Here is a 12,980-nt window from a genome sequence, read left to right on the forward strand (position 1 = left end):
CAGATACTGAATATCTTAAAATATCAGGATAGCTGTTCTGTGTGGCTATCTGTATTTTGTGTGTTAGTGTATATGGCACATTTCCAATGCCACATGCAGCCTGATTATTTGAAGCACCTAAATAAATGATGCTGTATAGAATAATTTCTTTAACCAGGTTTGAATGGTAAAGATTTGCAGAGGGAAGAACCTTTCTTTATTTTGTTTTACGAATGATTTCTTCCTAGTGCCCCTCAATTGGAAGCCAGAGATTTAATCCTTATATGAGTAGATCCACTGAAATCAATAAAAGTATTCAGGTGTCCCATGTTAAACCTTGTTAGAAAGAATGACCACAATTTGAAAATAAAGCTAGAACAATTGCCTTAAAATCCTTGTTTTATGTACAAGGATTTCCTGTATGTCTTCTGTTTAACAAGGTTAAAGATTCTCTTTTGCTGAGTATCCTAATAGTAATGAAGAAAACCTGACTTTTCAGAGGCATGTTGTCGAGACATTTTTTGGATTTGATGAAGAATCTGTTGATTCAGAAACATCATCTATAACTTCATATAACACAGATAAGACAGACAGGACTCCGGCAACTCCAGAAGAAGACTTGGAAGATGTGAGTAACAGATTGTATCTTAACTTCTTAATAAACTAGCACAATGGAAATATTTTTCAGGTTTTGTACCTTTGCATTTGGAGATGGATATTTAAGTCTAAAAAATGTGTGCTGAACTGTTGCAGGGCGACTAATAAACTGATAATTTCAGTCTGCCTTCCTGCTGGGCTTTTAACTAACTAAATCAGACTTGCAGATATCAACAGATCTTGAGAAATAAATTTGCTTCCCTCCTAATCAGTCTTGCTAGTCGGAAGAAGGAAATCAATAGGCCTTTGCACTGATAACAATACATAGGTGCTACACAATGGCTCTTCTTGGAATATTTTGATTTGTTTGACTGTTGTGGTACAACCAGGTCCTTCAGATTGTAGTTCTGATATTGAGAGGTTTTGTCAATATATAGAGGCTTAAATAATAATAAGTGGTAAATATGTATTGATGTGCTTTCTCTGAGCTGGATGACCTGCATTACAACTGGCTTGAAGCAAACAATTTCAGGGAATAGGACAAAACATTCAGCTGGGCCCTCACTTCAACTTCCTATGCTTTTCACTAACCCTTTTATCCTAGAGTTGCACCCTCTTTCTTCATTTTATTTTCTGCTCCCGTCCCACTTTCTTTTTCTCCCTAACTAGTTAGTGTACAAGGACCTCATGCTGAAATATTTAAAGATTTTAAACTAGTGTGATTTTACTGCACAATTAGGGCTGCATAATGCTTTTCCCCTTTCCTCCCTTCCCTTCTCCCTTTTCCACCCTCCCCTCTCTCCCCAAACCTCAGAAAATGGAGCCAGCAGAACTTGTCCTTTACCAAAGGGGAGAATTTTCTAGTCCTCATGACTGTGGAGAAAGGCTTAAACATTTCAACCTCAGAGACTCTAAAATGTGCAAGTTTGGAAATTAACATTAAAATTATTATGGTTTTTACACTGATTTCATGACAGTTTGAAGAAACACTAAGTTTTTCACATTTTGGGCTCACGATGCTCTTCTTATACTTAGAGAGATAGTAGGGCTATGTGAAGCTTTGGTTGCTGATTTGATTTGGAGGAGGTTTGGCCTGATTTGGCAGCTGAATCTCCAAATCAAATCAGGAGACCCACTAAACTTTCCTAATCAAACTGGAAGCCTCAGAAGCCTTGGAGAGATTTGGAGAGATTCAATGATTCAGACCTAGACACAGCTTTATATGTTTTTTCTACATACCTCAAGGTACCAGGTGGCTCGTGAACACTGAGATGCTGGGGCGGATGGAGCGTCCCCAGCATGCTCGGTGGTGGACCCAGAAGTGGACCAGAAGCATTCCCAGTCCACTTCCGGGTCTGCTGTGGAGGACACGGGGGGACCCTCCCACCCCTGGCTCAGTGACCGTTGCCTCCTGGCTCTGGGGGAGCACCTGGGGTCCCCCTGTGGCTGATTGTCAAGCCAGAGGGGTGCTGGGGGGTTCCCTGCCTGCTTAGTGGAGGACCTGGAAGTGGACTGGAAATACTTCGGTTCCCTTTCTGGGTCTGCTCCCAAGCATGCGGGGGTGCCCTCTACGCTCCTGTGGGATGCTTCAATTGCCCCGCCATCTCAGCATTTATGAGCTGCACATGGTACCTCGAGGTATGTAGAAAAAACATTTAAAGTTGTGTCTATGGCCGAATTGCTGATTCTCCAAATTGAATCGGGCAGTGACCTCAATCAGCGAATCTAATCACTGTCCCCCAAATTGGGCCAAATCTGAATCAAATACAGCCTGCTTCGCACACCTCTAATAGTTAGCCATGTTAGTATGAAGTCAGGAAGAAGCCACGATAGAGGTGCACCTTATAGACTAACTGAATCAGAACTTTCATGAGCAAATGAATGTCTCCTTGTGAAAGCTTATTCATTCAGTTAGTCTATAAGCTGCACATCTAGACCATCTTTTACTTCGAGTTCTGTAAGCAGAATTTCTGCTTATTGTTCTGCGTTTAATTATGTTGCCTCAGCAGAGAATTGTGGTGAGAGTAGTAAGATCTACTGGGTATCCTTTACAGATCATAGCTCTCTGTGTCCTTTGGATCCTCACACCCACAATCACCACGTATTTTGTTTTTCACCTCTGGCTCTTTGACCCACAGTTTGTCTCCCTGAGTTCAATATTCTTCACGCAGTGTGTGTCTCCTTATCAGTAATGTAATAGTGGATGGGTGAGCAGTGCATAAGTCCTGGGCGCTGCCTAAGGGGAGGGATGGAGGTGCCAGAATAGAGCTAGGGAGGTTCAGTCTGGTCCCCATCCTGTTCCCCACCAGCACCTGCCTTTCAGTGACACTGGCTCCAACAGTTGTGAGGGCAAAGAGCTGTGCACTGCACAGCTGGAGGTTCAGTGTTGCAGAGGTGGGGGAAATGTCACTTCTTTTTTTGCCACTGAAGGTCAGTGTTTTTTGGGGGGCTCAAAACGCATGCTGGCAACCACACAAGAAAAGGGGAGGAAGTGACATTTCCCCCAGCACAATCAAATGTCTGGCTGCTTTAACTTGTACCACTGCCTCTCAGGGTGCAGTACTGTCCAGTTATGCTTCTGCTCCTTGTACTCTGTCTTTCTGGCTCCTTTCACTTAAATTCACTAGTCCTTTCTCTTCTTCTCCATTCACACACACTGCCTTTATTCTCATGTTGACACACATGCTCTTACTCAATTATCTATGCCTTCACACTTCACTCAATTCTAAAGAAAATGCAATTATGTCTTTGGTTTGGGTTTTTTTCTGTCCACCCCAGCATCTGCTTTCTTATCTCCATTCATGTTTTAAGCCTGCATAATGCTTTTAGGCACCTGTAAGGTTTTTTTCTTCCTTTCTTTTGGTCTTCCTAAGCTTGCTATTCGCCAGCCTCCATCACCCACACCCTCCAGGTTGCAACATAAGGGCATGCAAGAGTGGAGGCTGGCTGGAGGAAAGAACTTACTAGTCCTCTTCCCTTTCTGGGCTTCCTGGAGTTTTTTTGCAGATGGATAACAGGAGGAAGGTCCTGCACAAAGAGTTAGTGGCGTAGGGTGTCAGGCTCTGTCCTTTCTGTATACGTTAGCTTGTGAAGAGAGTTCTAGGGAACAGGCTGTCTGTGCTGGAACTGGGAATGTAAACGGTGCTTTTTTCCCCTGTATATGTGGGATTGGAAGGAGCTGTTTAACAAAACTTTGTTATTGTGGCTATGGGAATCCCTGGCTGTTTGTAAACCCAGGTTTTGGACAAAATTCTTGCCCAGCTTGCTGAGAGAGCCATTGGTGTGTCCAATAGTTGCTGTTGAAAAATATTTATTAATTTTCTGTTCTTTAGAGCAACTGATGTATAAGTTATGAAACTGCTACTAACCTCAGAGAGTTCCTGCAGCAATAGATGACAATGATGCACTGTTTTGCTTTTCTCTTTTAAGAGCACACCTAAAGAAGAAGCTGATTTAAGGTTCTGTCAGCTAACCAGAGAATATCAGGCTTTGCAAAGAGCATATGCATTACTCCAGGAGCAAGTTGGTGGAACACTGGATGCAGAGAGAGAAGCAAGGGTAAATTCGGGGGAGTAGAGGGGTTGTTTGTTGGAGGGAGGGGGGTGGATTGAGATTTCAGAAATCTGATGCACCTAACCTGAAATTTGTATCTGTGAGTCGGTGGACTGCATTGCAATACATACATTTAAGGAACAGACAACGTTCTTGATGCAACTATTCTAGACTGATCAGTTGTGTATGGAACAGAGATCATAAAGTATGTTTTATTTTGTCCTTATTTTACAATAAGATCTTAAATTGCGACAAAAGAGATTGTGGTGAGATATTAAGAAGAAATTTGTCACTATAGGAGTGGTTAAGCATTGGAATAGGCTGCCTAGACAGGTTGTGCAATTGCCCTTAGTGGAAGTTTTCAAGAACTAATCTGGAATGGTTTAGACAGAGACTATCAAGTATTTTTACACATGCTCCAGGAGTGGAGGGGGGGCACTTTAATTACAGTGGCTCCTAGAGCCACTGTAATTAAAGCACTGGGAACATCTTGTGTATCAGCATCCCTGTGCTTCAGAATGGTGTGGGGGGTGGTGCTTGAACTAAAGCTCATTGAATGCATTGAATGAGCTTCAGTTCAAGTGTCCCTGCTGCCATTTTGAAGTGTGGGGACTCTGATGCACAAGATGTGGAGACTGGCTGGAGCGTGGTAATTACCATACTTCCACAGACTTGATTAACTGAGTAGTCTCTGACACGTAATTGCATGACATGAAGAGAAAGTAAATTAAAGAAGGTTTTATGTTTTAATAAACTGGGACTGGGGAGTTGGGGGTGTTGATCATGCTTCCTGGGGTGTCTGGGAGCTAGAAGCAATGAGGGAAGGTGATTTTGAGGGAGCTACTGCCTCTGCCCTGGGCAGGAAGCCCCAGCTATCTCTGGGTAACCTGTTCCAGTGCTTTACTACTGTCCTTGTGAGAGTTTTTTCCAAGTATCTAACCTAACCTTCCCGTGCTGCAAATTGAGACTATTGCTCCTTATTTTGTCATCTGCCACCACTGAGAGCATTCTAGCTCCATCTTCTTTGTAATCACCATTGCATAGTTGAAGGCAGTTATTAAATCCTCTCTGTCTTCTCTGGTGTGGACTAAATAAGCCCAGTTTCCTCAGCCTGTCATAAGTCATGTGCCCCAGCCCTCCCTAAGTATTTTCACTGTCCCCTGCTGGACTCTGTCCAATTTGTCTACATTCCTTTAGTAGTGGGGGAGAGGGGGGCAAAACTGGACACACTACTCCAGATGTGACCTCATTAGTGCCGCATAGAGGGGAATAATCACTTTCCTTTATTGGATGGCAACACTCCTACTAATGCAGTCCAGTTTGCTGTTAATCTTCTTTGCAACAAACTCGTGTTGTTGGCTGTGTCCACTGTAATCCGCCGGCCCTTTTCTGCAGAGCTGCTGCTTAGCCAGTCAGTCCCCAGTCTGTTCTGGTGCTTGGGATTGTTCTGTCCTAAGTGCAGGGGTTTGCATTTGTCCTTATTGAACCTCATGAGATTTCTTTTGATCCGATCTTCCAATTTGTTGAGGTTTCTCACATTCCTAGCCCTACCTTCCAATCTGTGCTACTCCTCCCAGCTTGGTGTCATCTGCAAACTTGCTGAGAGTGCGCTTCATTCCATCTTCTAGGTTGTTAAACATATTGAACAAGACTGGTCCCAGGACTGACCCCTGGGGCACTCCGCTTGATACTGGCTGCCAACTAGACAGGGAGCCATTGATTTAGTACCCTTTGAGCCCAAAAATCCAGCCAGTTGTCTGCCTACCTTACAGTCCATTCATCCAACCCATACTTCCTTAGCTTGCTTGCACAAATGTGTTGGGACACCATATTCCACAACTGCTATCAGTTCCTACCATTAGTTTCTACCCTTGCTGTTGGGTGCTATTCTGCCATAATTGTGGCTGACTTTCACTTTGTTCCCAGGGTGAGCAAATAAGTCATTTTATGTCTTAAAAAGGGCATAATTACACATTTTGTTAAAGTAATATTTCTCATGTGTTTACATATTTGACATCTATCTAAGATGATAAATTATGGCCTTAGTTATAGAAAAGGAGGTTTTGGGGGCCTAATTTTTTCTTTCTGGCATTTTTTTAACTTGAAAGGCATTTGCAAATACATGCTTTATGGGAATGCTCTTTGAAAAGGTCATGTTTTTCACAGGCATAGTCTGTTGGTTTTGTTCAGTCACTAACACAAGTGCACGTAGCTGTCCTTGTCTGGTGCAACTGGTGTGTCATGAGGATATGAACGGATGAACAGATATCAAATTATATTCTGGGAGAAAGCATCTTGTCCTGGGATCACATAGATACACATGTCACTACCCCACTTCAAGTCCCCGTGAAGTATACTGGATGTAATGTACTAATACTTTTTTTCCATGGCATCTTTTTGTACATCTTTACCATTGGGGGTCATTCCTAGAACAAGCCTCTCAGACCATGTACTCTTCTGGCCACCTACTATTGAAAGAGCAGCAGTGCTTCCTGGAAGGTCTGTGGGTGTGTAGATGAAACAGGGGCCCTAAATTGAAGCAGAAACCCACAGCTTCAATTTAGGGTCCTTTAAACCCCTGTGTCATGCACACACCCTGCATGTACCTGTGTCTCTGGCAGCAGGGAGGGAAGGGCAAGCTGCTGGCGAGTGGAGCAGTCCCTGGGCTAAGGGTGGGGGTGGTGCTTCCCTCCATGGCAGCAGTGTGCCGCTGCCCACCCCACCCCCCCATGCAGCACCTGCCTGCAGGCATCCAGCTCAGGTGGTCCCAGGGGGCACTGCAGCTGTGGAGGGAAGCACTGGGCTCCTGTGCAGCTCAGGCAGACAGGCTCCAGGGGGCAAAAAAAGACGAGATCAGGCTTGCTGCTTTTCTTGGGCAGAGCCTGCCTTGCCAGGTTGCCTGCAGGGCTTCCTGCAGAGCCCCTGAGCTGCATGGAGCCTGGTGCTTCGGTCTGCAGCTGTAGGAGCAGCAAACTAAAACTCATCGGAGGAGCTTGTTTGCTGAGGCCTGAGTAATTTAAGGCTCATTATGCTGCTGAATTTCCTATAGCAGCTGTAATTAGTGCACAATACACTGCCAACACGTGCAAACACCAACACCGTTAAAGTAGTGCAAAAGCATTTAGCCCACTTTAAAGTGTGGTGCACACATGCCCCTTGTTTTGTCTACACATGGCCTATTTGTGTAAATGACTGTCCCTCTTGTTTTGATTGGGGTCAAATAGTCCCAGGTCTGTTTACAGCTTGAAGGACTAACTGAATTGCTAAGCACCCACTTTTAAAGGGATTTAGGCATCCAGAGACTCAGATATAGATGTCTAGTGGGAATTTTAGTGATGCCTAGGCACCTAAGTCACCTTCTCAGTGCATAAACAGCTTGAAAATGCTGTTGCTAAGATCCTCCTACAAGTTGCCAATCTCTTTGGGGAATGGACAAAATTCAGGAGGTAATTTGCAGAAGGTACTCGTAAGTCATGTGATCAAGTCCCAGGTGAGGCAGTTTTGCAGCTGAAGTGATTGTGTACCTATATGGAGGTAGTTCTCTTATTAGATGATGATCACATGAAATGAAGATGACTTACAAGTACCCTATGCTTTCTATTGTATAGGTCAGTATTTAAATTCTGGATTATTTTAAATTTTATTGTTGGTGATATTTTGCATATACCAGTTTATTTAGTACTTTTATAATTCTCTTTTTTTAAAAGAAAGTTGCCCAGGTATTTTCTAGCTATTGCAAGTTCATCCTGAAGAGTTGTTTCTCTTTTCTAACACAGTTTTTGGTAAGTGCTTTATTACTGAAAAACGTTATCATATTACGTTTTTCTTAGGTTATGGGGGAACAAATGAGTGAAAATTAATGAGTTAAACACTTTATAAGATAAAATACAGGTAAACTAATTTTAATCAAAAACAGTTGAAGTTTGCCTTGGGGCTGATACGGGGAAAAAAAAATAGTAACAACATATGATCAACATGTGATTATACAACACACGTATCAACATGTGATTATACAATAATTGAGTGTTGGGAAAGTAGAGTTACAGAATCATACTTTTGCAATTCAATCAGCTGGCTGTTTGACAGTGTATGCTTTTTATATCTTTTCAGACTCGTGAACAATTGCAAGCTGATCTCCTTCGGTGCCAGGCAAAAATTGAAGACCTCGAGAAAGCTCTGATTGAAAAAGGACAGGTAAAAGGCTCTCTCCTTGCCCTCTGTCAAGTCATTCTCTCTTTTGTGTATGGCAGTGCTCTTATCTTCATTGCATGCTGGTGTGTTGGTGTGTTTGATGCAGCTTAGTTACTACACCAACAATGTAATAACTTGGTGAAAGGAAAACATTCTATAAATTGGAAAAGTTCTCATTTAAAAATCTTTTCCTAGGATGTTAATATGTTATGTCCACATGCATGAAGGTTATTATTCAGTTCTCACGTCGTCTTTAACCAACATCGGCTTCAGTTTTCAGCTTTTGCCTGGACAATCTTTAGCCATAATTCAAAACAAAAATGAATCCTATGCGTTTTCCACGTAGAACATATTTGGTGCCCAGACTGACGGTATTAAAATGAGTTACCCCTATAAATATTTTAGTTGAAAAAATGAAGACTGAATGTGCATTTCATAGTTAAAACTTACCTTTCAACATTAATTTCATGGGATGAAGTCTTTGCTGGTTTGAGTATTCAAAACTCCAGCTGTCATCATCAGTGTTATCAACCCATTAATTTTTTTAACTGACAAACAAACTTTTTTACTGTCACATGATTTACTGCCAGTTTTACACCCTGCTGACCCCAACTCAGGGGATCACCAGCTCTCCTCCTCCCTGCCCTGACACTCCTTATTGTACCTTGCTTGGTGCTGCCACCCAGCCCACCCCCAGCCTTACCCCTGCTGTACCTACCCCCTGTCGTGGGACAGACCCCCACCCCCTGCATCTCCAACACCCATAGGTAAGCACTGAGCAGATGGGTAGGCAAGCTGTGGAGGGTCTAGTGGTGAGCCCAACAGGGATTCACTGAAGGGCTCTGAGCAGCACTCCCACTTAGACACCAGGTGGCACTGCTCTGCTCTCTGTCCAAGGATGTGAATCTAGCCTTAGTGGCCATGTCTGATGTGCAGGGGTGTGTGCCTGCAGCAGCACAAATAACAGCAGCATAAATTTGTTCCACTATGTGCTTTAGCATAGACCCCTACATATGCACTTTGTTGCATGGCACTGCTTCCTGCTTTGGGCAAACTGCCTTTGGCCAGTTCCTCCTGTCTCTTGGCATGCTGGCGCAGCCAGGGCACAATTGCAAGAGTGGAGATGCTGTGGCTGGCAGCCAGAGCATCTCCCTGGAAGACCAAGCCTCTGTTTGTTTCAGCGCACAATATTATAGGGTGCACTGCACCACTTTTTTTTTCTGGGGTTTTTCCTTTGCTACTCAGAAATCCCAGTGGCAAATTTTGCCCCTGTGCTGCAAATTCATAGGATGGGGGACATTTTAACATTCCACATGTGCAGTTTGTGATGCCACAAACTACACATGCCTGAATGTGGGGATACAGCAATTAATTCATGCAGATTGTGAATTGAGCTCAGTCTTACAGGTGGCTCAATTTTTCTTATGGACACAACAGACAAGCATTTTTAGACTTTTTTTTTTTATATACTGTCTGTAAATTTACAGGCAGTTAGCAACTCAATATTTCATGAAGTGAAATCAGGTTTAAGACTTGATGTATCTTGTTAGGGTTTGGCAAGGATAAATCCTGGCTGTTAGTGCATATTTGATGCCCAGGGGCATTAATAAACAACATGGGGGTTTAATTCTCCGTAAATTGAAGTAGTGTTTTTCTAAAAACATCTCTTCAATTTAGGCCAAAGTAAACCCCCATGTCATGTACACCTGTGTCCTTACCTGCCTCTCTGGCAGTGGGGAGGGGTGAGTGAGCTGCCTGCAGGCTGAGCAGTCCCTGAGTTATGGGGGGAGGCTGGTGCTTCCCTCTGGCAGTGGTGCGCCCTCCCCCCTCCCCACCCCCTGGGCAGCACCTGGCCATAGGCACCTGGCTGGGGCAGTCCTGGGGGGCCCACAGCTGTGGAAGGCAGCACAGGGCCCCTGCACAGATGATTGGGCTCATGACTTTTTTTTTTTTTTCTTTAGTGCAGCTTGCCTTCCTGGGCTGCTGCCAGGTCACCTGCTGGGCTGCATGCAGAGCCCCTGAGCCCCACGGAGCCTGGTGATTCCCTCTACAGCTGTAAGGCAGCAAACTAAAGCTCCTCAGAGGTGTTTTAGTTTGCTGCACCCCAAAGTCATTTAAGGCACATTATGCCACTGAATTTGCTACAACAGTTGGAATTAATGCACAATACACCACCAAATTTGCAAACTCTTGCAAACAGCAATGCCGTTAAAGCAGTGCAAAAGGGCATTTAACAGGCTTTAATGAGTCATCTACAAATGCCCCAGGATCCTCCAGAAAGTTGGCCAGAATGATGAATTGGCATTTAAATGTGTTCAGCTGCATCACTGAAAGTGCCCCTGCAAAAATATGTAATGTTTTATTTTTACCATATTTTTGATGAAAAAGATATTTAAATATTGTTACTGATGTACAGTTATGAATGGGGGTATTCCATTTTTCACAAACTCTTTATATTTAATCTTCATTCTGTTTTATGGTTTGTTTTGTACAAGTTGTGTCTCTTGAAGTAAACAATATTGTATTGGCTTGTTTACAAGCCCCAATTTTCTATTCTAGTAAATTTTGTGGAAATAAAGTATTTCCACAACAAATGAGATGTAAGAAAGATAAATATTAGGTATTAGCTTATGAAATATTGAAATAAAAAAATAAATAAATCAGACACAGGAATAAACCAGTTTGAAAGGCAGACTTTCCCTTCTGAGGATCTGTTTTTGTCAGTTTGGTATATTGTTAACTAAAACTTTAGGCAAATTGCTGCATTAAAAATATTTTACTATTAAAGTTATAATATTGAAATATCATGTCTGTAAATAAGACAAGGGCACAGGAATATATATGTGAAAAATTTTGTCAACATTTGATTCCTTATTGATAGACCTAATATGTGTGGTTGAAAAATTAGTTTTTATTTATTTATTACCTTTGAAGATTCTTAACCCTGCTGCTCCCTGTGTCTCTCAGTTGTCTTGAATGTCAGTATCGAAGCAGTAGGATGCAATTTTATAATTGCCACCTATGATTCAGATAGAAACTAAGCTTGAGACCCTCACCAGAAATTGCTGCTCTGCCTCCTAGGGGCTCTAGCACATGTTCATCTGTTCACTGCCCTTATCTGCAGTCATACCAAACTGTTAATCCCTATATTTAACTAAATAAATTTTACAATAAACTGACTTTGTGCACTATGTGATTGTGTAGTTTAGGCACTGAGCTTCTGATAAGGGTATTTATTTAGTAATAACTCTGAGCTCTTCATTCAGGTGAGAGGTAATCTCGGGTGCTTGAAGCACAGCATTCTAAATCAGGAGACTTAAGTGCAGATTTTCAAAAACTGTGCGTCTTGCCCATTTTTTTTAATTCTCGTTTTAAAGCTAAAGAAACCTAGACAGCAAGAGCTGACATGCATTGTCTAAGGTCAGATGTGCAGTGTTGAAGAGGAAGGCTAAGATCAGAGTGCAGGGCTAAGGGTTTAAAAAAATATATTTGCCTTGGTGTTAGGCTTCTAAGCTCATTTTATGTTTTTTTTTTCACCTAAGACTCTCATCAACCCTTCTGTGCCCAAGTTCCTTGCATGCAAAATAGGAATGCTAATAATTTACCTCTGTAAAGTATTTTGAGGTTCTTTTATGAAAGACTTTATGGTAAGATTGTTTACTATCTTACCATAGCTTCTAAGGATGTTTATAAGGGGTATATTTTGTTAAGTGCTACGGATCTTTATTTCTTCTGAAAATCATGGTCAGGCCTCAAATGATCAAGTTTTGAAATACTTGTAATATCTTCCTTGTCAAACAAAATTAGACCATCAATGGAGCAAATAAGATCAGTCAATTATAGCTATAAAAGAAAGTTAGCAATCCTGAAAGGAAGGAATACATGGAAAAAGCACTGTGGATATACAGCTGGCCCCTAAGTGTGTATGAAGTTTGGATGTTTACCTAAATCTCTGGATGCAAGTTGTTCTGTCCTTTGAGCTTTGGAAGGGAACACTGGGGAGAAACGCTTCCAATGGTTTCTCCATTGCTTTGTCTAGCTTAACATCTGATTAGCACTATGTATTTCCTTACTTTAATTCCAGACTAGGTGTTCATCTCTTTGCCTTTTTTTCCCCCCATACTCCATCTGGTATGTGTTTTAACACAAACTGAAACAACCTTCTGCCCCTAAGGAATTAGGCCCTGTGTAAAAATAAGAGTGCACGTGCCTGCTTTTGTGTGTGGGTGAGAGGAAAATAATAAAATTAGAAAATTCCATAAAATAATTAATTTTGATGTGGCAGTCAGGAAATGCTCCATTGATAACATGCCTCCAAAATAATGATTTTCAAACTTTAGCTAGTAACTTAGGCTGTACAAGGTGGGAAAGAAAAAAGGCCAAGTTACAGAGAATCAGAGTTGTATTTATTTTCTCATTGCTTTCCCAGGTTATCTATTTCTTATTTGTATTAGGCTTGGTCTTTGATGTGGGACCCACATTTCATTGTGAATTAATGACTGAAGCATAATACTTTTTAAAAATTTTTTGGTTAAAAAAATATACTTAATTTTCCCCCCTCCACAGGATTCAAAATGGATAGAAGAGAAGCAGCTGCTTATCAGAACAAATCAAGAGTTGTTTGAAAAGGTATATGGTCAGAATCTGGGAACCTTTGAGTA

The 12,980-nt window shown here is 42.1% G+C and overlaps 1 protein-coding gene across 1 annotated transcript in view; it reads left to right on the plus strand.

Annotated features, from left to right (window-relative positions):
- The window catches only part of JAKMIP1 (janus kinase and microtubule interacting protein 1), a 178,344-nt gene that overhangs the window by 158,854 nt on the left and 6,510 nt on the right, over positions 1 to 12,980 (plus strand). Inside the window, exons 9-12 of the mRNA XM_019526600.1 lie at positions 479 to 607; positions 4,006 to 4,134; positions 8,239 to 8,322; positions 12,886 to 12,948. Coding sequence (XP_019382145.1) covers positions 479 to 607; positions 4,006 to 4,134; positions 8,239 to 8,322; positions 12,886 to 12,948 — 405 coding nt within the window. The remainder of the gene's footprint in view (positions 1 to 478; positions 608 to 4,005; positions 4,135 to 8,238; positions 8,323 to 12,885; positions 12,949 to 12,980) is intronic.

This window comes from Gavialis gangeticus, unplaced genomic scaffold (genome assembly GCF_001723915.1).
Source record: "Gavialis gangeticus isolate Ggan-Ray unplaced genomic scaffold, GavGan_comp1, whole genome shotgun sequence".
In the NCBI taxonomy this organism is placed as follows: domain Eukaryota; kingdom Metazoa; phylum Chordata; order Crocodylia; family Gavialidae; genus Gavialis; species Gavialis gangeticus.